Source organism: Cucumis melo, chromosome 1 (assembly GCF_025177605.1).
Source record: "Cucumis melo cultivar AY chromosome 1, USDA_Cmelo_AY_1.0, whole genome shotgun sequence".
NCBI lineage: Eukaryota > Viridiplantae > Streptophyta > Magnoliopsida > Cucurbitales > Cucurbitaceae > Cucumis > Cucumis melo.
In genome coordinates this window covers 28,941,317-28,967,337 of record NC_066857.1, presented here as the reverse complement: position 1 = coordinate 28,967,337, position 26,021 = coordinate 28,941,317, and the positions used below count along the sequence as shown (strand labels likewise).

The 26,021-nt window shown below is 31.1% G+C and overlaps 5 protein-coding genes across 6 annotated transcripts; 2 read left to right on the top strand and 3 right to left on the bottom strand.

Annotated features, from left to right (window-relative positions):
• Positions 1-4,203: 4,203 nt before the first annotated feature.
• Positions 4,204-5,747, top strand: LOC103492568 (cysteine protease XCP1-like). Its single transcript, XM_008452976.3, has 4 exons — positions 4,204-4,689; positions 4,789-5,024; positions 5,109-5,249; positions 5,367-5,747. The coding sequence occupies exons 1-4, from the start codon at positions 4,233-4,235 to the stop codon at positions 5,580-5,582; spliced, it is 1,050 nt and encodes a 349-aa protein (XP_008451198.1). The 5' UTR covers positions 4,204-4,232; the 3' UTR covers positions 5,583-5,747.
• A 168-nt stretch (positions 5,748-5,915) lies between these two features.
• LOC103492567 (damage-control phosphatase At2g17340-like) lies at positions 5,916-10,331 on the bottom strand. Its single transcript, XM_008452975.3, has 12 exons — positions 10,008-10,331; positions 9,529-9,594; positions 9,217-9,283; positions 9,052-9,120; positions 8,456-8,596; positions 8,183-8,311; positions 7,969-8,055; positions 7,178-7,252; positions 7,022-7,099; positions 6,839-6,916; positions 6,324-6,386; positions 5,916-6,222 (listed from the first exon to the last, which is right to left on the bottom strand). Exons 1-12 carry the CDS (start codon positions 10,175-10,177, stop codon positions 6,142-6,144), a joined length of 1,104 nt encoding a protein of 367 aa, XP_008451197.1. The 5' UTR covers positions 10,178-10,331; the 3' UTR covers positions 5,916-6,141.
• Positions 10,332-13,024: 2,693 nt separating this feature from the next.
• LOC103492566 (exopolygalacturonase) lies at positions 13,025-16,673 on the bottom strand. Of its 2 annotated transcripts, none has more exons than XM_008452973.3 (7): positions 16,206-16,673; positions 15,947-16,079; positions 15,181-15,321; positions 14,927-15,103; positions 14,163-14,452; positions 13,835-14,063; positions 13,025-13,363 (listed from the first exon to the last, which is right to left on the bottom strand). In XM_008452973.3, exons 1-7 carry the CDS (start codon positions 16,211-16,213, stop codon positions 13,136-13,138), a joined length of 1,206 nt encoding a protein of 401 aa, XP_008451195.1. In that variant the 5' UTR covers positions 16,214-16,673; the 3' UTR covers positions 13,025-13,135. The 2 variants fall into 2 exon arrangements, with proteins under 2 accessions (XP_008451195.1, XP_008451196.1); XM_008452974.3 differs by having other exon boundaries at positions 15,947-15,995.
• Positions 16,674-17,876: 1,203 nt separating this feature from the next.
• LOC103492565 (uncharacterized) lies at positions 17,877-20,354 on the bottom strand. Its single transcript, XM_008452971.2, has 2 exons — positions 19,766-20,354; positions 17,877-18,304 (listed from the first exon to the last, which is right to left on the bottom strand). The coding sequence occupies exons 1-2, from the start codon at positions 19,943-19,945 to the stop codon at positions 18,131-18,133; spliced, it is 354 nt and encodes a 117-aa protein (XP_008451193.1). The 5' UTR covers positions 19,946-20,354; the 3' UTR covers positions 17,877-18,130.
• An 858-nt stretch (positions 20,355-21,212) lies between these two features.
• LOC103492564 (uncharacterized) lies at positions 21,213-25,812 on the top strand. Its single transcript, XM_008452970.3, has 2 exons — positions 21,213-21,691; positions 25,307-25,812. The coding sequence occupies exons 1-2, from the start codon at positions 21,357-21,359 to the stop codon at positions 25,581-25,583; spliced, it is 612 nt and encodes a 203-aa protein (XP_008451192.1). The 5' UTR covers positions 21,213-21,356; the 3' UTR covers positions 25,584-25,812.
• Positions 25,813-26,021: the final 209 nt, after the last annotated feature.

Below are 26,021 nucleotides of genomic sequence, written 5' to 3'. Positions count from 1 at the left end.
GATTGATACACGAAAATCATACTCACAAGCCGAGTTAGATGAGGTGCGGGTTGAGTTGGTAGAGTTTTTGGGTTCGTACATGTGATCTAGGACTTATGGCGTCATCTCTGAAAAAGGAAATTAACTTTATTTTTTGTGGCTGATTTTTTGAAATGTTCATATGGAGGGGAGGGGTTGATTGATATACTTTTGAGACTTTGTAGAGGATTAGAGTTTAGGTGAATTGTTGATAGGTGAATTGTTCATATATGTAGGGGGTTGCCATTGTGAAAGTTTATGGATTGGGGATGATATACTTTTGGGCTAGGTTAGTTAAATAGATGATGTTTAGTTCAATTCTTGGAAATCTGTTGAAATTGTTTATATATATATTGGTTTTGTAAATGATATATGAATATGATGCAAAGTTTTGGAAATGATATTGAATGGATGATGTTTAGTTGCCATTTGATGAATATTTGTCGTTTATATGTAGTTGAATTTTTGGACCAATGAAAGCATAATACAGGAAGAATGATATAAAATAAATTACAATTAAAAAAATGAAAAATTGCTTGACGGTTTTCAAATGTCATTAACAATACATTTCTTGATGGTTTGCAAATGTCATAAATAACAACATTCTTGACAGTTCTAAAATGTCATTAAAAAGCACTCTTGACGGTTTCCAAATATCATGGAAAAGAGTACTCTTGACGGTTATTAAATGTCATGAAAAATGAACTCTTGACGGTTTATAAATGTCATGAAAATTGAATACTTGACGGTTTTAAAATGTCATGAAAAATGCACTCTTGACGGTTTTCAAATGTCATGAAAAATGCATTCTTGACGGTTTTGAAATGTCATGAATAATCGTATTCTTGACGGTTTTCGGGCTTCATCATCTCATTCTTGACGGTTCAAAACAGTCATAAAAACGTATCCTCTTGACGGTTCTCAACTGTCATGAAAAATTGAATACTTGACGGTTAAAAAGTGTCAACGATATCAATTCTTGACACTTTTTACAACCGTCAAGAAAATGGCCTTTCTTGACACTGGATTCAACGACGGTTTTGAAAACGTCAAGAATACTCATTCTTGACAGTTTAAAACCGTCAAGAGAGTCAGTTTTTGTAGTAGTGTTAGTCAAAAGAGGGGTCGTAGTGATTAATACGAGCATGCTAAGGGTCTTCGGAACGAGACCAATTTTGGGAGGTTGGACCAATAATTGATCTTCAAGGGGTGTAAGCATATATCATTGTTTAGTTGCTACATAAATTGTTGTCTGTTTTTTCTTTTAATTCAAAAATTGAGGTTGACTTTTTGGTACAAAGGCATTCCTCATGTAGTTTTAACTTTTTTTTTTCATAGTAATTCTGCTAAATTATTTTTCCATAACAATTGTGTTATATATGGGTGTGCTTTACTTTTCTTTATTTATCTTTGAATTTATTTTTTTTTCATTATTTAGACATATATATTATTTGATGTTCAATCTTCAAATTTTCAATTTGTATATTTAAATGTTTGTTTGAATTTTGGATTTTAAAATTTTAAATATTTATGTTCATATATTATTTTAAATTTGAAATTATTGTTTTTAGTACATTTGAAACTTGATAAAATTTTACTATATATAAACTGTGTTTACTAAGATACTAATTTAGATTCACTATAACATTTTATGACCAGAAATTTACATAATAGTATAATTATATCATACTTACGAACATCATAACGTTATATGTATATATGTGTATATATATTGTTTATGTTTTTTTATAAAATAAGAGAATATTAGACAAAAAGAAAAGAAAGATAATAAATGATTATTAAATAAAATTTTGTTTTTATTTCTTTTTTCCAAGAAACGAAGAACAAAATTAGTATTAGTGAGGATATTCTTGTTTCTAGTTCTCAAAAAATAAAAAAGGTTATTATCAAATGATAAATCACTACTCATTTGATTATTTCATGCTTAATTTCTTATATTTTGTCCTATAACAAACATTCCTTGTTTAAAGATGAATGTTTAATTTGTTTTCATTGTTTTGAACTTCTTTTTCATGTGCCAACTTAAGCATTCATTACTTGGGAGTTAGCTCAATGTTATATCATTCATATCATATACAAAGCAGCTTTATAGTAATTGAAGGATAAGTCGAGTGTGGATTGGAAATAAAATTAAAGGGAAGAGAGGGGAAAGCTTTGCTTATGGGGAAGAAATGAGAAACCATTGAGAAAAGTGATAGATAAATTGGGAGGAGACTAAGGAGTAAAGAAATCCAACCATTTTTTTCATGGTATTTTTGTAACATCATCATTTCTGGGGCTCTCTAATCAAAAAAACAATAATAATAATAATAAAAGAAATAAGAAGAATTTACTCCAACATCAAAATTTGATTGGACAATTTAGTAAAATAGGTGATATTAAAGCACCTAAATATTTTTCTTTAAAGATTTTTTAGACACAAAGTTGGAGTTAAAAAACCTAGTAATGTTTTAAAGCTCGGGATGTTAGGCAACACCAAATAGATACAAACTTCAAAGACCAAACTTTTTTATTATTATTATTTTAAAAGTTTAATACATTCTTTTTCTCCTTTTAAGTTCTGAAAGATATAAATTTACAATATTTGATCGATCGTATACATTGAGTTTATCTAATTGATTTGTACTTACTTACTCTCTTGAAATTGGAGGTTGAATACTTAAATACTTAATACAGTTATTGTACAAAAAGCCTATATAATTATTTATACTTCTGATTAAATGAAGCTCGAAGGTTTCAAAGTTGATTTCAACAACAAAGATATTTCTACACTGCCACCACCTCAAACTAAGTCTTTGTTTCAACTTTTCTAAAATAAACAACAATCCTTTTAACCCACAAATTTTCATTTGGCTAAATTATATTTAAAAAAGCTATGCCCACTCTTTATTTGAGGTGAAGCGAATAAAGCACTTTAGACTTAAATATTTTAACAACATTGTGTTGAATAAAATAAATAGTTAAAATACTTTTTTTTTTTTTTAATTTAGGTTTTTTGTTTTATTTTGAATGTTGAGTTTGGTGTAAGCAAAGAATTAACAATTAAGAAAAATGAGGATATATATAATTTTTCTAACAATTGATTCTCTTCAAAACTTACAAAAACTTTAAACTAATTGAACACCCTATTAACATAGCAACATTCTCTTTATCTTTTCTTAAAGAGATTTTACGTAATAAAGTTACGAGAAGTTAACAATTTATATTCAAATATTTTTAACTGTAGATATTTCTTAAAGTTAAAATGTATTGTTTTTTTAACTTTTGGAAATACAAAAGTAGACTTTTAAATTTTTTAATCAACATTAACAACAATAACCTTTTTTTTTTTTTATCCTTTTTTAAAATTTTAAGATATTTATGACACATTGACATTTTCTTTATAATGTGGCCTTTTATTTATTTTGCAAACTTTTTAATAAGCACTCATTGATAAAGAGATTTGTAATGGTAAATTGTTGATCAACTTTACAGAACTGTTCTAAAAATATGTTTAGTAGCACACAACAATTATGAAGATGGGTGATGTATAATTTCATACAAGTTCCATTGTCAATCCAACCATATATCTATCAATAAATAAAAATACCAACTACCATTTCAAAAATCCATTGTTTAATTTAGTCTCTTATTCCCACCATTGCAAAGTGAATATATAATAATAGCAAATGTAAGTTTATCAATGGCCAATACAATACAACTTAATCCTCAATTAAACACACTTAACTTCAAAGTCAAACATCTCAATCCAAAGTATAGAAAAACAATTTTTGAGATTTGCAAAGAGTTTTTTTTTTTTTTTTTTTTAATTCTACAAATAATAGTGAGAAGAATTTAAACTGAGATCTATGTGTCAAGTTTTTCATTTTAAACTCAACTGAGATTGCAAATCAAATTCAAAAATCCATTTTTATTTAAGATAGCTCGCTTAAATTTACCACATAAGTGTGAAACTGTTAGCCATTTACCTAATGTTAAAATAAGAATAATAATAATTCTAAACATAACTTAGTGAAAAAGATTGCAAAAAAGAACCAATCTTAAAGACACAGTATTAACAAAAATATTGAAATGGAATAAACTGCTTCACTTTAAAGAAATCCCACAAAATCTACCAAACAAACAGTTTATATAAGAACCCCCCAACCCCCTTTCTCTACTCATTCCACCAATTTCTTTCCTCTCCTTCAAAAATGGCTTTCTCTACCTTCTCCAAAACAACCCTCATCCTCTCTGCCACTTTATTCATCACTTACGGTATCGCTCATGATTTTTCAATCGTAGGCTATTCCCCCGAGCACTTAGCCTCCATGGATAAAACCATCGAGCTGTTTGAGTCATGGATGTCAAAGCACAGTAAAACGTATCGGAGTGTTGAAGAGAAACTCCATAGATTTGAGATATTCCTCGACAATTTGAAGCACATTGATGAAACAAACAAGAAGGTTTCTAGCTATTGGCTGGGGTTGAATGAATTTGCAGACCTGAGCCATGAAGAATTCAAGAGTAAATATTTGGGATTGAGAGTTGAGTTTCCGAGGAAACGATCGTCTCGTGGGTTTAGCTATAGAGATGTGGAGGACTTGCCCGAGTCGGTTGATTGGAGAACTAAAGGAGCTGTTACTCCTGTCAAGAACCAAGGCTCTTGCGGTCTCTTCCTTTTTGCATCTATTTATTTCTACCTAGTTATGGTAAGAGTTCAAAACTTTCCTACATGATATTTGAACAAAACTATGATTTGAAATTCAGGGAGTTGCTGGGCATTTTCAACCGTTGCGGCTGTGGAGGGGATAAACCAAATTGTCACTGGAAATCTAACCTCCTTGTCCGAACAAGAATTGATCGATTGTGACCGAAGCTTCAACAACGGGTGCTACGGTGGTTTGATGGATTATGCCTTCCAATACATAATGTCGAATTCCGGACTTCGAAAGGAAGAAGACTACCCATATCTAATGGAGGAAGGAAGATGTATCAGAGAAAAGGTGAAAACTTAATCTTCTAGAAACACAAAAAACAAAGCTTGCACTTCCTAATATTTACTAAAAACATGTTACTATAATCCCTAGGAACAATTTGAGGTAGTGACCATTAGCGGTTACGAAGATGTGCCAGCAAACGATGAACAGAGTCTCCTAAAAGCATTGAGTCACCAACCTGTCAGTGTAGCCATTGAAGCTTCTGGTAGAAATTTCCAATTCTACAAAGGGGTAAGATTGTAAACGCAGTCATACTTCTACTTTTCTTCATAAAGAATTTGAAATGGATGGTTTGGTTCTGCTTTGAGTTTGACCTAACCACAAAATCATTGGTTTGTCTTTCAACAGGGAATATTCACAGGCCGTTGTGGAACCGAAATGGATCATGGCGTGACAGCCGTTGGGTATGGTTCATCAGAGGGAACAGACTACATTATAGTAAAGAACTCATGGGGACCAAAATGGGGAGAAAATGGATATATTAGGATGAAGAGAAATACAGGAAAACCTGAAGGACTATGTGGAATCAACCAAATGGCTTCTTATCCAACCAAAGAGAAATAATCCAATGAAGTTAGCCCTCTAGTCTCTATGATTGTCATATTCTTTTTTTCTTCCCACCAATTTCCTTTCAAATCGATATGAAAGGCAACTTTTATTACCTTTTAACAATAAAAGGACCAAATTTGTAATGGTTTGACATGAAATAAATTGCTACTCCTTTTAGAATATTGCATCTTATTACCAGAAAGGTTTTTTTTCTTAAAAGAACCCTTCCCAAGTGGCCCAAAGAATGGCAACACTAAATGAAGAAAGGGTAGCATAACGACAAAAAGAAAGAACAAAAATTCTAGGTTTCACATAATAGAAAATGTGGGGAAATTACTCGCTGCAGTATGTCAACAATTCTCCAGAATGTTTTTATATTATTATTTTCCTAATTTCTAATATATAAAAATATATCTTTCACGTCTCTTCATAATCACGGAATGGAAACACCTACTCAAGTTCATTCACATAAATAAAGCTAGGTATTTTTAAAGCAACAGACGGAACCTATCCTACGATGATCAAATATTTAATGATATTAAAAAAATGAGGGCAGAGGTACCAAAGGATGTCATCAACTAGAAACTTCGTTGTACTTGAAGACACAATCGTAAAGTCTTCCTCCAAGAAACTCTGCAACCTCCAGATGCTTTACCTGTAAATCCAGAAAAATCACTTGTAAATTAGCAAATATGTCAACTGCTTAGGCTATTTTTGAGGAAACAACATTCATGATCACAAGAGTGAAATCATTACCATGCCAATCTTTAGTGAATCACACTTAAATTGAGCATAAAGATTTGTTTCTATTCCACGACCCTGCAAATGTTAAATAAAAAATTAAACAGCTCATCAGTCATCAGATGGTGGCTTTCACTGAAATTGTTTCTCCATTGACAAATCAGTCATTAGTAACTAGAGGTTAGGACCCTTTAGAAATGTTCTATGATTTTAATAATTTTAGGATAACTATTTTTTAAAAAATAGGTTAAATTATACAAAATAATCCTGAAGTTCGGTATTTATTTCAATTATGCTCCTACACTTTGAAAGTTTCCATTTTACCCTTTACTCCAAAAGCTTTGAAGTATTTCTAAATAACACCTTCAAATATTGTCAAATGAGATTCCAACTACAAATGAGTAAAAACTGTGCAGCACAAAAACTAAATTTGCTCCAATATTACTAAGATAAACCTTCAGATTTGCTCCAACACAATAAATTCACTTCAGATTTAATTTTAGTAGCATGATGAAATGATAAGAACTCACCATTCCTTCAAGGACAACTAGATCCGCATCAGCTGCCAGGTAGCTAAGCTCCTGGGATACTCGAATAAGGTCAATGACCTTCAAGGAGACAAAAAGAAAATTTTCTTACCATACCAACAAGAAAGATATAAAAAACCTACGGAACCATTAAACAAATTTAGACATATAAATTGCATGTCTTACAGGCAAATCATTGCCAGAATTAGCAACTAAAAGGTTAGAAGTATCGACCCCCATAAGTTGTCCATGGTCATCCTTCAGCTGATAAGTTGCAAAACGTTAAATTAGACGATAAAAACAATGAATTCATAAATACTAAAAAATATTACTCTCGACTACCTTTGATAAAATTTCAATTAGTTCATTATAAGTTACATCATTAATTGAGGGCAAGTCATTAGCCGCTAAGACAACCTGCAGATGGGGGAAACATGTAAATTATACTCAACATGGTAACGTATAAAACATGATAATTACAAGAGCAACCTACTCTCTGGAAAAGTACCCAATTGGATTTAAAAACTTTATGGTACCATTTAAGAAAAAGATATCATAGACACTTATAAAAGTTTCTGTAGACTCAGACATAGAATGATTCCTACAGTAGGGTTTTATCCTTGAGAAGTAAAAAGTATAAATATTAACTGCCAAGTAAACTAAAATGACCACAAATCTGATTCACAGACTTGATCACTTGTGTCAGGATGAAATAATTCTTTAAAGGTAACCTACATTGAGCAATATTCACTAAATAAAAAAATCACATAGTAGAAGAAGAAAGGACACCTATAGTTCACTAGTGTTAAGAAACAATAAAACACGCCAAGTTGGGGAAAGGTAAGAGTTAGGATTTCTGCTTATAACCTGTCCAGTACAGGTATTTCCATGATGAATCTAAAAGTTCTTGATTTCAAATATTATTTAATAGTTCGACAGAGCAAACATGCAAGGTACAACTATAAATAGCAAAATACAATTTTCTCTTCTTTGTCTCTCATATAACATCTCAATCAATTTCAACTAAAAGCGTGAAGTTTAATTTGCCATAAAAAACCAGAATTCAATAGTAAATTTTGGAGTTTTCAAAAGAAATGTTGTGTAAGATGCAGAAACCACATCTACCGCTAAACCTGAGTTCCGCGCCGGAGTAACTCTCTAGCAAATGGCAAAATGCCCAAAATAATATCTGCACCGGAGTTATCAACAAATATTACAGCCTGTCATAATGTAAAAAAGCCTCCGTTATACATTAGCTTCAACAAATAACTGAGTTAAGGTAAGTCCAGGTACGAACTTCCATGTGAAAAAATAGAACATATTCAGTAAATCACATTTTGAACTAACCTTCTTCCATGACTTTTTACTCCATTTTAGTTTGAAGGTGTCCAAATCATCGATTACCCAAGGACGAGGAACAAGATTTTGACAACTCGCTAAGAAAGACATACCATCCCTTGAGAAAACTTCAGCTAGCTTCAAAACATGAACTAATTTCACTTCAAACTAATGTTCAAGATGTCTTCAAGTAATCAGAATCAGTTATATGTAGTCGAGAAAATAAATATGAGCAATCAAGAATCAATAGGAATCACATTTCACGATGAAAGGTTGACCCACCTGAGCCGAACCAAGATCAAAAATGTTCCCAGCAAATATTCCTCTAACTAGATTCTCCAAACGCTTACTATCGTCTTCAATGGCATCATTGAGACGAATAACGTCAGCAAATAAGGTTATAGCCTTTGCATTCTCTTCATCCTATTAGTCAGAAACCAAGACAAAAAGATGTCAGAACAATGTAATTGTGGTCGATGTCATACAATATGAGACTTTACAACCGTGGAACAGCTTTAATCTCCTTTTTAATATCCAAAATTCCTGGATATCGACATTGGAGAGCAAATGGTGAACATCACCTAGCTTTATAAGGTTCAAAAATTAGAAGCTTGTGTGACAATTGACATCATTAATATCCCTGGTTGCGTGACCCCAGGGAGATCATAATGGTAGCAAGTATCTTTAAATCCATATCCAATCTAATCATAGGTAATTCATGCTAGTCTACACTCTCAAAGAGTTAAGTTGATTTATATCAGTTCCAATAATCCTTATTGCCCTTTAAAACATTACATTTCCCAATTCCCTCCACTTTGGGCTACAATTTTCTTCTTTTTAGAAGGAAAATATTTAATAGAAGAAAAATATATACTTGCCTTCACTCTCTTGAATATATCTCTGAATCCCAATTCCCTAAGTACTTGCTCCCGAAGTCTACATAGAAGCTACAATATTTAACAATAAGTCAGTCCATGAAGATTAAATGGCTTAAGCCAAGCATATTCTTATTTAATTATTTAAAAATACTAAAATTGGCTTACAATGCAATCAGGTGGTCCTCCATGACTTTCAGGATCTTTCTTTAAGTCATCAAGTATTTGAGCATACCTTCAAAAAATTATACAAAAGCACAGAATGAGGCCCATAACATTTGTTTCTAGGATAAGTCCCATAACTGATACACCATAGAATTAGTGTGTTCTGTAGGTGCAGCAAGGCTAATCACAAGCTGGCAAGCTAATCTGATCGAGCAGAAGGGGTATTAGTCCTTTAAATTAATAACAGTTCGGGAAGAAGCAAAGCAATTTTTTAAAGAAGGAGACATGATGTAACAACATTCAAAGGAATTTCACCTCTGGGCAAATTTTTCAGCTTTTGCTTCAGCATCTGGGACTGTGGGATCACTCGCCGCCCGTTCTCTAGAAATGTCAAACAAGATTAGGAAAGTACTACCAAGGTCTAAGAAAGATCATAACCATCCAATTTTTTCTAAGCTTGACTGAAACTTACAAACACAAAAACCCTAAATTGTTAACGGAACAAGTTAACAAGAAAAACAAATGATGAATTCCACCCCTAAGAAACCAAATGTTTTCCCCCCTGAAAGGAAACCAATATCAACTATCAACCATACTGAGATCTCCCCATCAGGTAGCCCATTCAATAAAAACAAAACAACCGCAACACGAACACGGTAAATCAGACCAAATCCACATCGCGAACTCTAACAGAATGATCAATTGTTGACTTCCCCGTCCACCCAGCAGCACAATACGCAATTATTGAAAAATAAAACAAAAGGAAATAGAAGAAATAGAGAAATCGGATGTACTTGAAGGAAGGGATGACATTATAGAAGACGTCGATCCATTGGAGCTCAATGGGGGTGGGCTTGCGAGGATTATCGGAAGAGAATCGGTAGGGGATGGTGCAGGCTCGGTAATTGGACTCAATGGGTGTGAGAAGCAGTGGAAATGGGACAAGCTCCGACGCGCTCTCCATGTCCGGCGAGCTCCGATGTGATTCGACGGGGGGTTAGGTAGCTTGGGGAGGTTGTGGGATTGAGGTGCACGCTGGTCATGCAGAGCAATGGAAGCAGAGGGAAGAGGGAAGTGGGAGGATGGTGGAAGAGAGAAAGAATATGAGACGACGTGTCGTATTTATTTAATATTATATTATTATCGTGAAAACCTGTGTTTAAAAATAATAATAATAGTAAAGTAATAAATAAAAAAAGTGGTAAAAGAAAAGGTGTCAATCTAGGGAGGGAATAAGAATCATTTTTCCTAAATAGTTATTAAATTATAAAACCTGCTCTACTTTCCCATTCTTTCAAAAGTACTTCTATCATCTTTGTTTTTCGTTTTTCTTGGTTCTATGATCAACATTTTAAACATCCATGATATTAAAAATATTGATGTCTATTATAAAAAAAATTATCCACACTAAAAGTACCAATAAAATGTTGACATCACATCGATGAATAGATTCAAAGATAAATGTTAAATTAATAAATAAATATTTTTTGTTTAAGCGAGAAAACATGTTTTAATATATGGTATACTTATGACTTGTCACTTGTATTTTTTTCTTATGCTTCTTAGATTTTGTTTATGATTTATTGAAGGAAAATTAGATGGAATGACAAATTTTGGATCAATAGTTAGAAATTTTAGTAAAAAAAATTGATTTAATAAATTTTGTGACAGATATGTAATGTATTCTAAATGTAACATACATGGGTAAGGTGGCCAGATTTGCCAAACATAGTATTTTGCAATTATGTTAGATCCTAACCTATATGAATCTCTATCCATATTATCTCTAATTAGTTATATCTAAATTAACCTTTTTTTTTTAAGGTAAATTAACCTTTTATATCTAACAAATGTTTTTATATCTATTTACTAAAACTATATCTAGTAGAATCTTTTATCTCTAGTGAATGTTTTCATATTTATTTTATAGAGTTTTTAAATATATTTAAATAATCTATAATATATAATTTTACTAAGATTTCGAAAATATATGAATTTAAGAAAATTTTTGAAATATCTTATTCATTTTTATTATCTTAAACTTGTGTTTATCTTTAATAAATTCAAAAATATCAAAAGATCTCATCAATAAACTTTATAAAACTTATTTTAATGGTTTAAATCTAATTTATTAAATTGAATTTTTTTTAGCTAAAATATCAAAAGATTTTTTTCCATTCAACTAAACGTTTTGACTAATTTGGAACTCAACGTATCTCTTAACTAAAATTTAAATTAGTTTCAAAATTTTTATTTTCTCCTATTTTTATAATGGAAGGTTTTGTTCACCTTTTTCAATTTTTTCTTGTTAATAAACAAGATTGTTTGTTTTTTCTTTTTTCTTATTTATGGTAAATGAAATAAAAGTTCACAGTATCATGATTATCTTTTTGTAGAGGTTTTTACATCTTCTTCCCATTCTTCATTCCAAAATTTTAGAATGTGTGATTTTCACTAAAACAGGGACATTTAAGTCCTTTTTATAACAATTTAATATTCAAATTTTCCGTTTTTGCCATTTTTAAAATTAAAATCATAATTTTACTATTTTTCCAAAAAAAAAATTTTATTTTTTTTGCTATTCCTGTAATGAAAACCATCCTTTTATATTGGTGTCGAGCCCCTGGCATGTAAAAATATCATGTTTGTACTTAAGTAAAGTATCTAGAAACAAAATTAGTTGCCAAAATAAGCATTGTTTACCCTGTAATATATACCCACCTTGACCTTTATGTAATAATGTTGATCTAGTATCAATTTTTAAAATTATGGATGTGATTGATGTTACTAAAAAGTACGAGGGTGGTAGATCGAACAATTGACCTATAGTAAAGATTATGTCAATTACCAATGAGCTAAGCTCTCACTTCGACGACCTAATTAATATTAAAGTAACATATAACTATTCTAATGGATGCAATGGGGATATTAATGTTTTAATTAATCTAGTTGGGTACAAATTAACTCCTCAAATCATTCATTGTTATCAACAATATTTAACATGAACATAATTGAACGGGTTGAGGCACATACTTTTAATTAATAGAACAAAGGTACAAAGATACGAATCTCTAACCTACGTATGTTGTTAACTAAAAAAAAGAAATAAAAAAACTTTTTACGATTTACAGAAGAAAAAAAACCACTAAAAGACAAAAATTCATTACACTATTTTCTGCGAAGCGTAAATATCTTGTTTATTTTGCTATATTTGATAATCTTCTTTAAAAAAAAGTCAACCCGACGAATTCACACATTCACAAGATGTATTAAGATCAAAATGAATGTAAAATTATATTAATTTATCCTTTGCAACATAGCTCAATAGACAAAAACACCATCTATCATCTCAATAACATAAAAATTTATCATGTGTCAACTTGAGCATAATTCCCTCCAAAAAGGAAGAGAAGAAAAGAAACAGATCCCTCCGATAAATGAATCTATAATACTTTCATACATTCATCTTAGAAACAGTTTCAAGTATTCATATATAGTGTGAGTGTGTGTTGGAATATGTACGACCGATAGTTATGGAGATGGTAGGTAGGAGGAGCATATTAGTAATTAGACAGTAACTTGTTGGGGCTTTTAGTTATAAATAGTGGGAGTGAACTGAGAGGAAGTAGTGAAGATTTTGGTAGCGAGTTCTTGTGGGAAACAGTGGAAAAGAGTATAGCCCTCTCCAAAGGCTATATTATATTGTAAGTTTATTCATTGATATTGATATTGAAATTTAAATCTATCTTTAAATGTTCTTATCTGTTTTTCGTGCCTTTGAGAGTTCTTATTCCGATCGAATCCTCAAAAAGAACACAAGATAGTATAATAATTAACTAGACAGTTTAGGCTAATGTTTAAAAACATAAGAGAATATGGTTTGCAACATAATAAACAAACTAGAAACATATGATTTGTAAATCTAAGCACAAGGGGGTGGGATTTGGGTGCCAATATACCTGGCTCTAACATATTTGCAAGTAGAAGATGGATGATTTTCCCCTGATGAAAGATCCAAGTGAACATTTTCAAGGTTCACGTTCTGACATGGGAATCCCTTGCTGCATTCTAATGCCACAGCCACTTTAGAGGAAGATGTTCCTCTAATGTTCTTGAAATAAATATCACTCAGCTTCACAAGAGATGGTGCCTGTCCAAATAAATCAGCTTCTCATCTCGGGAAATGCATTTGCCATTCAATAACTTTTTGCCATAGTTTTGAAATTTGTTTAAGAAAGGATATTTTTTTAACTAAACCTCTAAAAAGTATGCATACATAGATATTTTAGTCAACAAAGTTTCTTTTTATTTCCTTTTGGTATCTAAGCTTTCAAAATATCCATTTTTAGTTCGTAAGTCTTGATAACGTTTACTTGGATCTGTCTAAACTAGTATCTTTTAATTCACGAACTAGAAAAATGTAGGAATCAAAATAGAGATTCTTAAAGTTCGGAAACTAGACCAAATGAAAAATGAAAGCTTGTAAACTCAAATAGAGTAAATTTGCAAGTCCAAAGACTACAATGAAATTTATATCTGAAAATACTATATTTTTCTCCCGTGAAGAAAACCTTACGGTCCCTTTTTGTAAAAAGATTAAGTAGAGAGAGCACTGGCTTACCTTGAAAGAACAAAATCCGAATGGACAGTATGATTGATCAATGATAATTGGATTGGACACATTGTTCATGGTAATGTTCTCAAATGTCATGTTTGTGGCTGAGCTGCTGCCAGGAGAGTTTGGCCATGTCTTGATTCTGATCCCATTGGCGGTACCTGTGAGGCTGCAATTTTTAACTACTAATCCGCTTACGTCTCCTTCATTTCGATATCTTCCCAAGCTTCCGACACTGCAATGAACAAAAGTCGTCATCCTGAAAACTACTTCTAGTAGATGAATACAGGATAGATGACAGAAACATAAAACCTTTTGGTAGCAATCTATGTACCTGATCCCATGGCCAGGTCCACAGTTGATGCTAGAGATTGTGACTTCAGAGTTCCCTTGTCCGATGGATATGCAGTCGTCACCCGTTTGAATATGTGATAAAGAAAAATGGACATTAGAACTTCGGTCAATGTGGATGCCATCGGTGTTAGGACTATTTTCTGGAGCAGAAATCTTGAGTTTGCTACCTATGAACCCCTTGCATTGAACTAAAGCCAGGTGAAAGAACTTGCTGTTCAGCGAAGTTATGTGTTGAACAACCGTATTATTCAAAGCCACAAATTTCAAGTTCTGAAAAGAACCGAGACATTGTAAGAATCTTACTGATTTTTCGAATGGTAGTTCGTAATATTTCAAATTGTAATTGCATATTTTAAGATTTTAATTGATGTTTCAAATGGCAGGAATAAAACATTTTTTGAAATACCAATGCTTCAAGACATGAGCTTAAAACGGTTCATTGTAAGAATCTTACTGATGTTTCGAATGGCAGCAATATAACGTTTCTTGCAAGTCCTAACTTTTCAACTTTCAAGACATGAGTTTGAAATGATTTGCATTATTAACTTACTAATGCTTTAAATTAAAGTAGTTCACATTTCTTGCAATTCCTAAAGTTTCAAGGCATGAAATCGAAATGGTTTGTTGAAATAATTTCACCGGTATTTCAAATGACAGCAATAGAACAATTCTTGCAATTTCTAGCGTTTCAAGACATTTAATGGGTTAAAATTCAAACAGAACAAAATGTGGTATGGAATTTACAGTAGGAAGGAGTTTGCAATTGTAGTCATCGCGGCAGTTGTTGAATGGCCATGCCTCAGAGCCTCGACCATCAAAGGTTCCACCTCCGGTCAAGGTTAGCCCCTCCATCCATCTGAATTCAATCCAGCCTGCACCAGAACCATATTTCGACAGGTTTGTTGATGCCTTCAAATAGCCCTGCATTCAAGCTCAATGTCTCAAACCAAACAAATTTGACGAAGGAAGCCTAAAGAAGAAGACGACTAGAACCTTGCCTTCATTTTAACTGTCAGAGATGACACATTTTTGCAAGGGCCAGAAAATTTAACCGGACCAACCAGATAGGTTCCTTTTGGAATCAGGAAAGTTACAACTCCAGCTGAGTCACAGGCCGTCCTCCATGCTGCTAAGAAGGCCTGAATCACAAGCAAATCAAAACTTTTGAAAAGTGATCTTAATCTTTTTGAAAGCACAACCACTTCCTACTCAAAAACATCATGTTTGAAAGCAATATATTGTCAATTTAAAAAAAAAAGTCGGATTGTTTTATGAGAAAGCGCACACACACACACACACACATAGTACTATTAAACCTTGTGATTGTTAGAGAACCACCTAAAACCCCTTCTAGAATGTAGAATCAAACACAATGTAATTTGTCGATGAACACTTTTTACTACTTCTAATCATGTATCAAACTCGCCATTTGGAAGGAAACTGGATTTTCATTTCCACCAAGCAAGAAATTGGACTAAGAGCAGAAAACATCTGATTGAACGATTCTAAATATGAGTAGACAACTAGAAAACACAACAAGACAGATTCATGGAAATCCTTAGGAACAATGCATATAATAACAAAGTTGTCCTTTCTAGTGAGCTAAAGAAATGGAACAAGAAACGGATAGAAAATACAGGAAATTGCAGCAGAGAAGAGAGTCTCAACGGTTCAACAGAGCTTAAGGAATACAATTCATCAAGTAAAATCTCAAACAATTTCCAAAAAAAAAAAAAAAGCAACAAACACAAACACAGAACATACGTTGCTATCATCTGTCAAGCCATTTGCTCGGGCACCAAAGCTTCTAACACTGTAAACATGAGAACTCTTAGTTCTGTAACGCAACAAGCTTCCTGAAACGTCTGATTCCAATATTCCTCTACTAAGAAATGAGCTAGAACAGGAAGACGAGAGCACCAAAAAAAGTGTAGTGTAAAAGAGGAAGTTCATGCTAATAGCTTAACAAGAGCTTTGCTTCTGCTCAGAGAAATTGAAATCGGAAGAGATTGTTTTAGCTTACCGGTTCATGAATGGAACGGTATTTGAGTTTAAATTTGCAATCGGAGATGCTGAGAAAATGGGGGTGATTTCGAATCCGCCATTGTTAACCGTCGTTAACTTCTTTTCCCCCACTAAGTCTCTGATTGTTAACCGTCGCACACATGAAAAAGAGAAATACACCTGCCGCCACTGCCCGTTGACCGGAACCTCGTCGGAGCGCCGGACCGGAGAAGGGCGGAGGTTGAGAGAGCATTAGTTGTAAGAAAAAATGGTGAGAGAACGTGTGGGTTAAGCGTCATGAATACCATGCTTACAATCATGCAAAACGGAAGATTTTCTTTTATATATCCATTTTGCCAATTTCTTTTTTCAAAAAGTAATCAAACAACTAATTACTAATTATGAAAATAAATTAGGAGATTAAATTTGAGAAATTATTTTAGATAATTAAAAGCTTCTAAATGTATTTAGAATTGACATAGAGTCAAATCCATGAAAATTATTGAATTGTTTCATTTAAATGAAAGAAATTTCAATATTTTTAAATCAATAAAAATATTAGAATTTTATATAAAGAAAAAGTGCATCTTGATTGCTCATATTTTTTAGTTCACTTAATTGTCTAATTAGATAGACAAATTCTTCTTATATTTTCAATATATTTTTAAAACCTTTCTAATGAAACTATATATAAAAAAAATACTTAGATGCATCCATCGATGCATCCATCCATCTCGTATGCTTCCTATCTCTCCATCACACTGATATAATATTACCAAATATTATTTTAAAACTTTTATTTTTGTATAATAGATTAATAAGAGCATGGAAGAATGCACTTAATCGTTGCTTTAGAAAAATAGTGCAACTATAATATATCCAAATGTTGCTCTTATATAAAAACAAAAAAGCATTGTGCATGTATGTCATGAAGTTAGAATCCAAGCACAAACAATCAAATGAAAGCAATGGCGGAGGGCTTTATTTCTGATGTAGAAATCGAAGGGTTGGTTGTAATTTGGGAAAAAAAGAAAAAAATTGAAAAATAAATTACATAAGATTAAAACCTAGGTTGGAAGAGGCTTGCAAATAGAGTTTTTGTAATCACTAAACTATGTATTAAAAGTTGAATAGTTTCATTTATATATATTATATAAAGACGATAAAATTGGGAGGCTCGAATCTATACTAAATCCGCCGGTGAATGAAAGATAATATAAAATCCTCTAAAGTTGAATGAACCACAAGTCTCTTGCCTAATTAGTTCCCGCATTGAAATCTTTTAAATGATAGAGGCTAAATTATAACTCACTGGATTAAACCATAAAGGCCAAATTGGTGATTTAACCCAAAATTTACTGATATCATCCTAATTAGAGTAAAAGTTGGTATATCGTTTTGTCTAAATAAGAGTAGGAATTGTGAACACATTAATATACAAAATCCACATTTAACTATTACACTGCGCCCATGAAAAACTTAGATTGAGGATGTTACTTGTTAGTAAAACCTGCGATCAAATTATTCAAATTTGGGCAGTTTGTGTTCTATACGTTTCCTTACAAAATGAGAAAAGAAAAGATAATACTCGTCAAAGTGAGCTTTGACTTAACATTAATTAACGTGACCTTTTTCCGTAGAGGTTGGAGGTTCAATCTCATGTCCTGCAGTTGTACCAAAAAAACAAACAAAACAGAACTCTCTTGGGAGATGGAGATCTATTCATTCATTAGATAAAATGGAATGGAATGATTAATAAATACTGCTACAATCATGATGATGTAGCAAATAATTATCTACATGTACATCTTAGAAGCTTTCAAAACTAATAATGATTTTGCTTTGAAAAAAAAATTATAACAAGCTTAAGAGGAAGAAGAGGCCACAATCAAGACACTACCTTTTTTTCTCTTCCTTTTTCACTATCATATCATTATGTCAGCCTCATTTTTTAGCCTTTGCAAACCTAAGACATCTATACTTTTCACCACTTACAGTAATTTCAAGAGCTCCATCTTGGTTGTCTTGATTTGATGCAGTTCCCATTAGCACACTTTTCTCTTTTTCCAGATTTTCCTTTTCCATCTTCAACCTTGCTTCTTGTCTTGCAATCTCTGCCTAAAAGGAGGAAGGAAAAAAAAAAATCAAAATATGATGTAAAAGCACTCTTCTTTCTGGATGGATGAATGGTCAATTGATTTAAGAAGAAAAAGGGGGCGAAAAAACATTGTGAATTGAGAATATGACAAAAAAAAATTGTTAAATTACAAACTTGGTCCTTATCATTTGGAGAAAGTTGGAATTTAGTTCTTATGGTTTAAATAATGACGATTTTCATCAAACCACAATGACATAATTCTAATTTCTCCAACAAAATGAGCCAAATTTACTATTACCCTAAAAGGAAAAATCAAGCTCTTCTTTACTTCAATAGTCCTTTCACTAATTAACATCTACTCGATGCAATCAAATATCTGCCTATTCGGTAACTTTGAGTTCCTCCACGCCCAACTTGTCTGACTTGAGGTAAGATGATCTATGTGAATGTTGCCAACTTACTTGTCTGAGTGAAGCTGAATGTACTCCGCTATGCTGCACCACAAAACTAATAGATTTTTTTTTTTATCCTCAATTAATCTGACAAGACAGCTTTCCTAACTCTAAAATATTGGGGTTGAGAAAACTTAAAGGATATTAAATCCAAGGGTTTAGGATATAGAACTTATGGACAACTTAACTAACCACCATGGTTTGAACCTCTTCTCTCTAACAAGAAACTCTTGTTTTTCTTTTTTTTTTAACAAGAAGCAAAACTTTTCATGAAGAAATGAAAAGAAACTAATGTTCAAGGAACACAAACTCCGAGTTTGTTTGTTTGATTTGGTTTACCAGTCAGCTTCAACATAACCTGAAGTTAAGAAACCAAATCTATCTTTAGAATGTACATTTGTTTGTCCTAAACTACAGGTTACTAATATTACTGGTTTCTCATTTATGTCAATCATAAACCTATAGACCCACAAACCAAACCTGCGAATCTATAGCTAGTTCCTTAACATGGACTCGAACTATCAAACTCCAGATTCCATAAGCCCGAGTTTCCCAACACTTACAGAAGCATATATCAAACATCTCATGGGAACTTATCACCCCGCACTCCTAGTCTTCTCTTCCTAGATTTGGAGGAAAATACGAAAACAAGTTAAACAACCAACAAAGGAAATGGGCATCCTATAACCCATGCAGTTCTGGCTGGTGAAGTCCAGAAAACAACCATTTGACTACTAAAAAGGTAAGAGTACCACGTCAGGGGAAGAAATATAAGAAGGTGAAATGCTTAATTTGAATAGATGGCAGAAAGGCATTCAACTACACGATGAACAGGGCTCAAAATTATCAATTAAGAAATGGTAAGATTTAGCAGCAAACGTCTACATTTCCAGATTAAAAAATCAGTGATGAAGACTGAATACTTTCCTTAACTAAACAAAGCGTTAAAAAACCCACCAACAGTAATCTCAAATTAAGCAGCTCTAAGTAACAAAAAGTCAGAGAAATAAAGAGAATTCAATCAAGTACCTCACGACGAGAGAGCTCAGCTTTCCAAGCAGCTTCACGTTCAGCAACCTCACGTTCACGCTCTTCAATGTAACTCTGCATCTCTCTCTCCTTCATGATTCGATCTTGAATATCTGCATCCAAGGCTTCCTTGAGCTCCTCCACGAATTTATCCACCACTGCTTTTATTCTCAAAGACATCGTCAATTCCGCCCAATTACACCTCGAAACCCTAAAATTCACAACCCAACAATAACAATAACAACAGCTTCTCAGTGAATCTCAATCAGCTTCCAGAATCGTCTTCAACGGAGGTTCTGGTTAGGTTTTGAGAGTGAAGAAACGAACATGGCGGAAGGTGGAGGAATGGGTTGTCTTAGAGAGAAGAATAAATGGATGGGAGAGAAAGAGAAGGAAGGAAGGAAGGAAGGAAGATGGTCCAAAATTAGTTATGGATGGGGCCGGGTTTCATTAGGGCCGCTATTGGTTTTCTCTAACCTGGCCCACAAGGAACCAAAACGGGGCGTTTCATTACCCAATGTCAATAGAAAGCCAAGCATTGTTTATAAGGTGAGAGATGATTTGGTAACTAAACGGTCCATCAACCAACTCTTCGACCTCAACCTTCTTTACTATATGACATTTGCTCAAGTAACAATTTCAAATGTATTACATTACATCTAATCATTTGTAACCTAAACTCAACAAATAACAACTTCCATCTCTAAATTTTACAAAAATGTAAATGTTAATTATAAAAACAAGAATGCAAAATAAATAATAATAATTAGTAATTAGTGAATAAACATCTTATTTTATTTAACGAGTTTAGAAAACTATTCATAAAAATGTAAAAAAATTCAATTATCATGACATGGTAACATGCACTGTGTTTTAATAGACAATAGAAACAATCTTTTCTAGAAATGCATTTTTATTTATTAAAGTTCAAAACTAACAAATTTAAAAGCAGATAGCCTCTTATAGTCGTTTGATATATTTAATTATTTATCATATTTTCAATATGAAAAAAAAAATGTGCTACAAGTTACTTTTTTTCTAAATTTTTTTGTCATCTCATGCAATTTTCCTAAAAACTACTTAAAACAAGTCATAATTATTAGTTTAATGTATAAATTGATACACGATATTTCTCAAGAAATTTAATTCGTGAAGTTAAAACTTGCGTCGATGTTGTATTATGGTCCAAAATTTTACTTATTCGACCATAAAATATTTTCCCTAAAAAAACATTATTTTAATTAAATTTTTTTTAAAATTATTATTTTGAAAAATTGAACCAAAGGTATCTTTCGATTATTATTATTATTATTATTATTATTTTTTTGTAAAATAGAAAAAACGAAAATTGATTTTGATGAAATAAAAAAGGAAAAGGTAATGGCAAAAGAGAGATATAAAAGAAGTTGGAGGGCAAAAGGAAGAAATAGTCCCCATCAAAGTAGCACCCTCCAAAAATTCTCCCTAAAATCCCTACATTCATTCAACATCCCTTCCTCCCAAAGAAACCTCTTCAAAACCTCTCCCTCTTCTTCCCCCTTCCCCTCCGATTTCTCCTATTTGAGCCGCCGGAGCTTCACCTCCGTCCATTATGGAGGACTGCCTCAGGGAGTCCATGCGTAAATTAGCCGTCTGGTTCACCAAAACCTTCAAGCCAATCATGACTCACGACGAGCTCGAACCTATCATGGCTACTCTAGGCTTTATCGCCCTAGAACCCGCCGTCAACGGCGCCGGAATCTCCTGGAAATCCTATAAATACACCGCCGCTGATTGCCGCACCACGTCGGTTTCTCCTTCCCCGCCAACGCCGCGACTGCCGTATCCGAGAATCGACGGTCTTCACATTTATACTTACAGAGCATTTCTCGATGCCGTCAATTTTTATCTCGAGAAATTTGATATCTCCGATCTCTTCCATATTAGGTAACAATGTTGTTAATCATTTTGATTTTGTGCTTTTATTTTGTGGAAATTTCTCTGTGCTCTTGCTTGCGATTTTCTTTGATTTTGAATGATTCTTCTTAATTCCTTCACCGCCTTTTTCTTTTATTTTCAAGTCTTTTACCAAATTGATTGTTGTTTTTCAAAATTTTCAACTCTGATTTTAGAAGATTTATAGTTGACTACCGATTTGATGAATATGAACTGAAAACACAAAATATTCTGACTTTCTTTTTGCCTTTTTGAATTTGGTGAACTCCAACAATGTTTGGATATTTCAACTTGATTCTACTCTGTGATTAACAGTTTTTCTTTTCCAATTAAATTTTAATTTTTATCGATAAGAGTAAATCTTTGATTCTTTATTTCTTGCAAATGTTTACTTTTTTTTTTTTCTACTCTAATAAATTTTAATAAAAAAAATTAAACAAAATCGTAGAATATTATATGTAAAGTTAGTTATTATTATTATTATTTTCCGTTCATAGATGGTAAAGATATTAAACACCATCCTCTTTCTTCCAAGTATGAAAAGTCAATTTTGGACAACTTTTTTCTTCTTATGTCCGACTCCTTACTTGAAAATTTTCAATCTATGCCTTTCAACTTTGATCGATTTAAACTATAATTGTGACCGTAATATCAATTTAGACCATAAACTTATATAAATGTATTTATCTAAACTTTCAATTTTAATTATGTGTTAATTGGATACTTATGAAAATCAAGAATTTAAATCGATGTATTTATAAAAGTTCTTGCCTACCATTTAAATGATGTATTTGTCATGTTTATATATATATATATATATATAATTCAAATTGACTAAGTATTGTTTTTATTTTTTAAGAAAAAATTGACTCAAGTATTTTTGTAATATTATGACCAATTGATTTCTACTTTAGTTTATTATATTAGTTTTAATTAATTATTATATGACATTTGATTTGATGTTTGCTATTTCTATCTTTTCAAAAAAGGTTTTGTAACGTGTTTCTTACAAATGATCTTGATTTCTTTAGTATATAATTTTTTAGGAAACAATTAAGAATGTATTAGAAATATATTCATGAGTCTGTGTATAATCTGTGTTCAAGTTTAGTGTACTTCCAATAAATTTAATGTTTTATCAAATTTGCAGTTAAGAAAATAAAATACGTGAATTATGTTTCCAAATTTTATGATAAATAAAATTCATAAAATTGGACATGATTAAACACTAATAAGTTTTAGGTACACAAAATTGTATTGTTAATGATTAAATTCAATATAATTATAAACTACTTCCATTTTAATTTCAATTTTAATGAAAAAATCTCCAAAGAATAAAATTTGTTATTTAACCAATTTTGCTACTGAGAAGGTATTGTCTAATTAGGAGAATATTTTATATAGACATAACTCAACTTAAATAAATAGTATTTTTAAGGAACTTTTTTAAAAATAGAAAGGAATTATAAAATAAAATCACACAAAATTTGTAAATATTCATTATACTTATTACGCTTAAATATTTTATCAAACCTTGTATAATTATTTAAATAACAAAACTTATCGTTTGGAGAGATTATGCAAGTGGTTTTTAATAAAATAATCATAAATTTTTCATTAAGAATAAAATAATATCGTGGAGTTGAAACAATTCCATTTTCCGGAACTATTAGCATTTATAACCAAATATTTATTTTTTAAAAATAATTTTTTTATTTTATAAATATTTGGTTAAATGTTGTATTTTTAAGATTTTACTTACTTAATTTTTAATAATAATAATAATAATAATAATAATAATAATAATAATAATTTGATAAGAGGGAATGTTAAAGTATGGGACAGCACGAAACTCGACGTCTGCATGTAAAATGTAATGCAGACTTTTAATTTTCACATGCTGCCTTTGCATTTATCACCTAACACATGACCACAGAGAAAATAAACACTTTTAATTAATCGCTTATTTCAACATTTCCTTTTATTAAATTTATTTATTTGTTTTTATTTTATCAGTTAACTTTTATGTGCTTTCCTATCTGTTTTGATCTTTTCACGTTTAACTTCATTGATTTTTCTTTTCTTTTCTTTTCTTTTCTTTTCTTTTACTTATTAATTATTATCTTTTATAATTTAAATTGTCAACTTTAATGTTTCAAATTTCATTAAATCTCTCCACATTAACTCTAATCTTATGTCTTAGTTGTCAATTTTCATTAAATATCACATTTATGTCTCTAGTCTATCATAGGGATGATTTGATTGTATGTATATGATGTACATCTTAAATGATATTACATCATATTTTGAATAAATTAGTTTTCATAAAATTAAATAAATAAACTAAAATAAACCAAAACAAAGTAACATAAGTAACAAATTAGTAACCTTTAAAAATATAGGGCAAAGGAAGAGAAAGAGGTAAACAAATTATAAATTAATAATAATGCATCAGTATTAAAATATTGCTGCTAAGACTTTGAATCTCTATAAATCTATGATTTGAAATTCTAAGTTGGTTTTTACGGATATTTTAATGTTAATGTTGTTTACCACTCAAAATAATTAATATGTTTAAATTAATACTAAGGAAAAATATATGTTACACTAAATACATTTTTAAATTTCCGATTATATATATGTGTGTGAATAATTTGATAAATAATTATTTCCTTCCACAATTCAAATTGTTATGTGTGTAATTAATCATATAAAAGTTTTATACAGTGATTTATGTTAACTAATTGTGTTTTTAGTTAGTGTTATCGAAAAATTCTTAGATGCATTTCAATTGTGTTTAAATTTTAATCATAATTTTAATGGTAAATTATTTTTTTTACATTTTATTTCAATGAGAATTGGTACAAAAGATGTGTCATTTTGAGATAGCTCACAAGTTTTGGTTTGGGTTACAATCTCATTCGCCCAATCGTTACGAAATACAATCTAATTTAAATATTTTAAAATAAATAAAAATATATCTACCCTGGATGCATTTTCAAATTAGTAAAATTTTATATCACATCATTGGTTGATGGTCTATAAAAGTTTTTTATTGGTAGAATCTGAAACTTTACTATATTTTGTTTATTTTATATGATTGTGTCATTTATCATAGTTTATTTTATATTTTACATTTTCTATTCTAAGTTTCTCCTTTTTTTTTTCCTCTAAGCATATATCAAGAAGATTGTCCTCCATCAGTTTTTTATTTCAATATTTTGAGGTCACTTTATATGTATATATATTTTTAATAATCTCTTTGAAATATTTTTTCCATGACAATTTTTTTTTATAATTAATTAACTTTTTAAAAATACATTCCGTTTATGAAGGTTTTTTTCTTTTTTTCTTTTTAATGTAAAAGTACTTTTATTATAAAAAATCATTCCAAATACTTTGCTAAGGACATGTTTTGTATAACACACTGTTTTGATTTAGTTTGTAAAGACATTTACATTTGATATCTCCCAAAAAAAACTGAGTATAAATTATCAATACATGTAAGCGGTTGTTCCTCATAAGTCATTGAATCTGAATACGAGTGAACAATATGGACAAATATATATGTTCTAAAAAAAGGAATTTATGTTTGTATATTTGTAGAGGTTTGCCATTGTATCGAAACCATGATCGAAATAGGAAGTGGCGTCGAATGGATGAAGAAGGCGGTAATTTTGTTTACAGAGAAGGAACTTTAGACCAAACAACCCTCAATCTATATAATTTGCATAAGATGAATAGCCAGAAAAATAAGAGATACAAAAAGTACAATAGTATTACCAAAGATGAAGAAAACAACAACGACCGCGGTAAAATGATTGATGACAGTACTGATGAAGATTCCATTTGCATTGTTAGTTTGAAAGATGTAATTACGTAGAAGGGCGATGGAACAATTTTGGTATGTTTTCCCTTTGGCTAATCCCAAATATGTATTCTTTAATTATTTCATGTCTTGTGAGAGATTATTAGAGTTTGAAGTCATACACATTTTGAACAAATTTTGCAAAGCTTGGAAAAGAGAGAGTAGTGTGACTGTGAATGAATTTTGATGTGGATAGTTTGCCCTTCCTTTGTTTACAATAATAGTATGCATCTTTTGTAAGCCCACACTATTTTAAAGGCATTACGACTTTTTATTTTTTATGTAGTAGTGGAAATATATATATATATATATATATATATATATATCTATTATGTTTGACATATTATTTAATTTGTAGTTTGGTTGAATTGTCATTAGGCTTCAATGTTTTTGACAGTTTTAGTTTAGACATCATTTAATTGTGTTTGTTTTGCTGGCTTGCGAGTTAAGAAA

What these genes read in the sequence shown, in the direction of transcription:
- LOC103492568 (XM_008452976.3), top strand. Translation starts at nt 4,233, where the DNA reads ATGGCTTTCTCTACCTTCTCCAAAACAACCCTCATCCTCTCTGCCACT. An exon ending in CAAGAACCAAGGCTCTTGCG is followed by an intron (nt 4,690 to 4,788) that starts GTCTCTTCCTTT and finishes TTTGAAATTCAG; the next exon opens with GGAGTTGCTGGGCATTTTCA. An exon ending in GAAGATGTATCAGAGAAAAG is followed by an intron (nt 5,025 to 5,108) that starts GTGAAAACTTAA and finishes TATAATCCCTAG; the next exon opens with GAACAATTTGAGGTAGTGAC.
- LOC103492566 (XM_008452973.3), bottom strand. An exon ending in ATTGCAAACTCCTTCCTACT is followed by an intron (nt 14,453 to 14,926) that starts GTAAATTCCATA and finishes GGTTCTTTTCAG; the next exon opens with AACTTGAAATTTGTGGCTTT. An exon ending in GGACCTGGCCATGGGATCAG is followed by an intron (nt 14,064 to 14,162) that starts GTACATAGATTG and finishes TGTTCATTGCAG; the next exon opens with TGTCGGAAGCTTGGGAAGAT.
- LOC103492565 (XM_008452971.2), bottom strand. Translation starts at nt 19,945, where the DNA reads ATGTCTTTGAGAATAAAAGCAGTGGTGGATAAATTCGTGGAGGAGCTC. An exon ending in CTGAGCTCTCTCGTCGTGAG is followed by an intron (nt 18,305 to 19,765) that starts GTACTTGATTGA and finishes TCCTCCTTTTAG; the next exon opens with GCAGAGATTGCAAGACAAGA.
- LOC103492564 (XM_008452970.3), top strand. Translation starts at nt 21,357, where the DNA reads ATGGAGGACTGCCTCAGGGAGTCCATGCGTAAATTAGCCGTCTGGTTC. An exon ending in TCCGATCTCTTCCATATTAG is followed by an intron (nt 21,692 to 25,306) that starts GTAACAATGTTG and finishes GTATATTTGTAG; the next exon opens with AGGTTTGCCATTGTATCGAA.
- LOC103492567 (XM_008452975.3), bottom strand. Translation starts at nt 10,177, where the DNA reads ATGGAGAGCGCGTCGGAGCTTGTCCCATTTCCACTGCTTCTCACACCC. An exon ending in TAATTGAAATTTTATCAAAG is followed by an intron (nt 7,100 to 7,177) that starts GTAGTCGAGAGT and finishes GCAACTTATCAG; the next exon opens with CTGAAGGATGACCATGGACA. An exon ending in ATTCACTAAAGATTGGCATG is followed by an intron (nt 6,223 to 6,323) that starts GTAATGATTTCA and finishes CTGGATTTACAG; the next exon opens with GTAAAGCATCTGGAGGTTGC.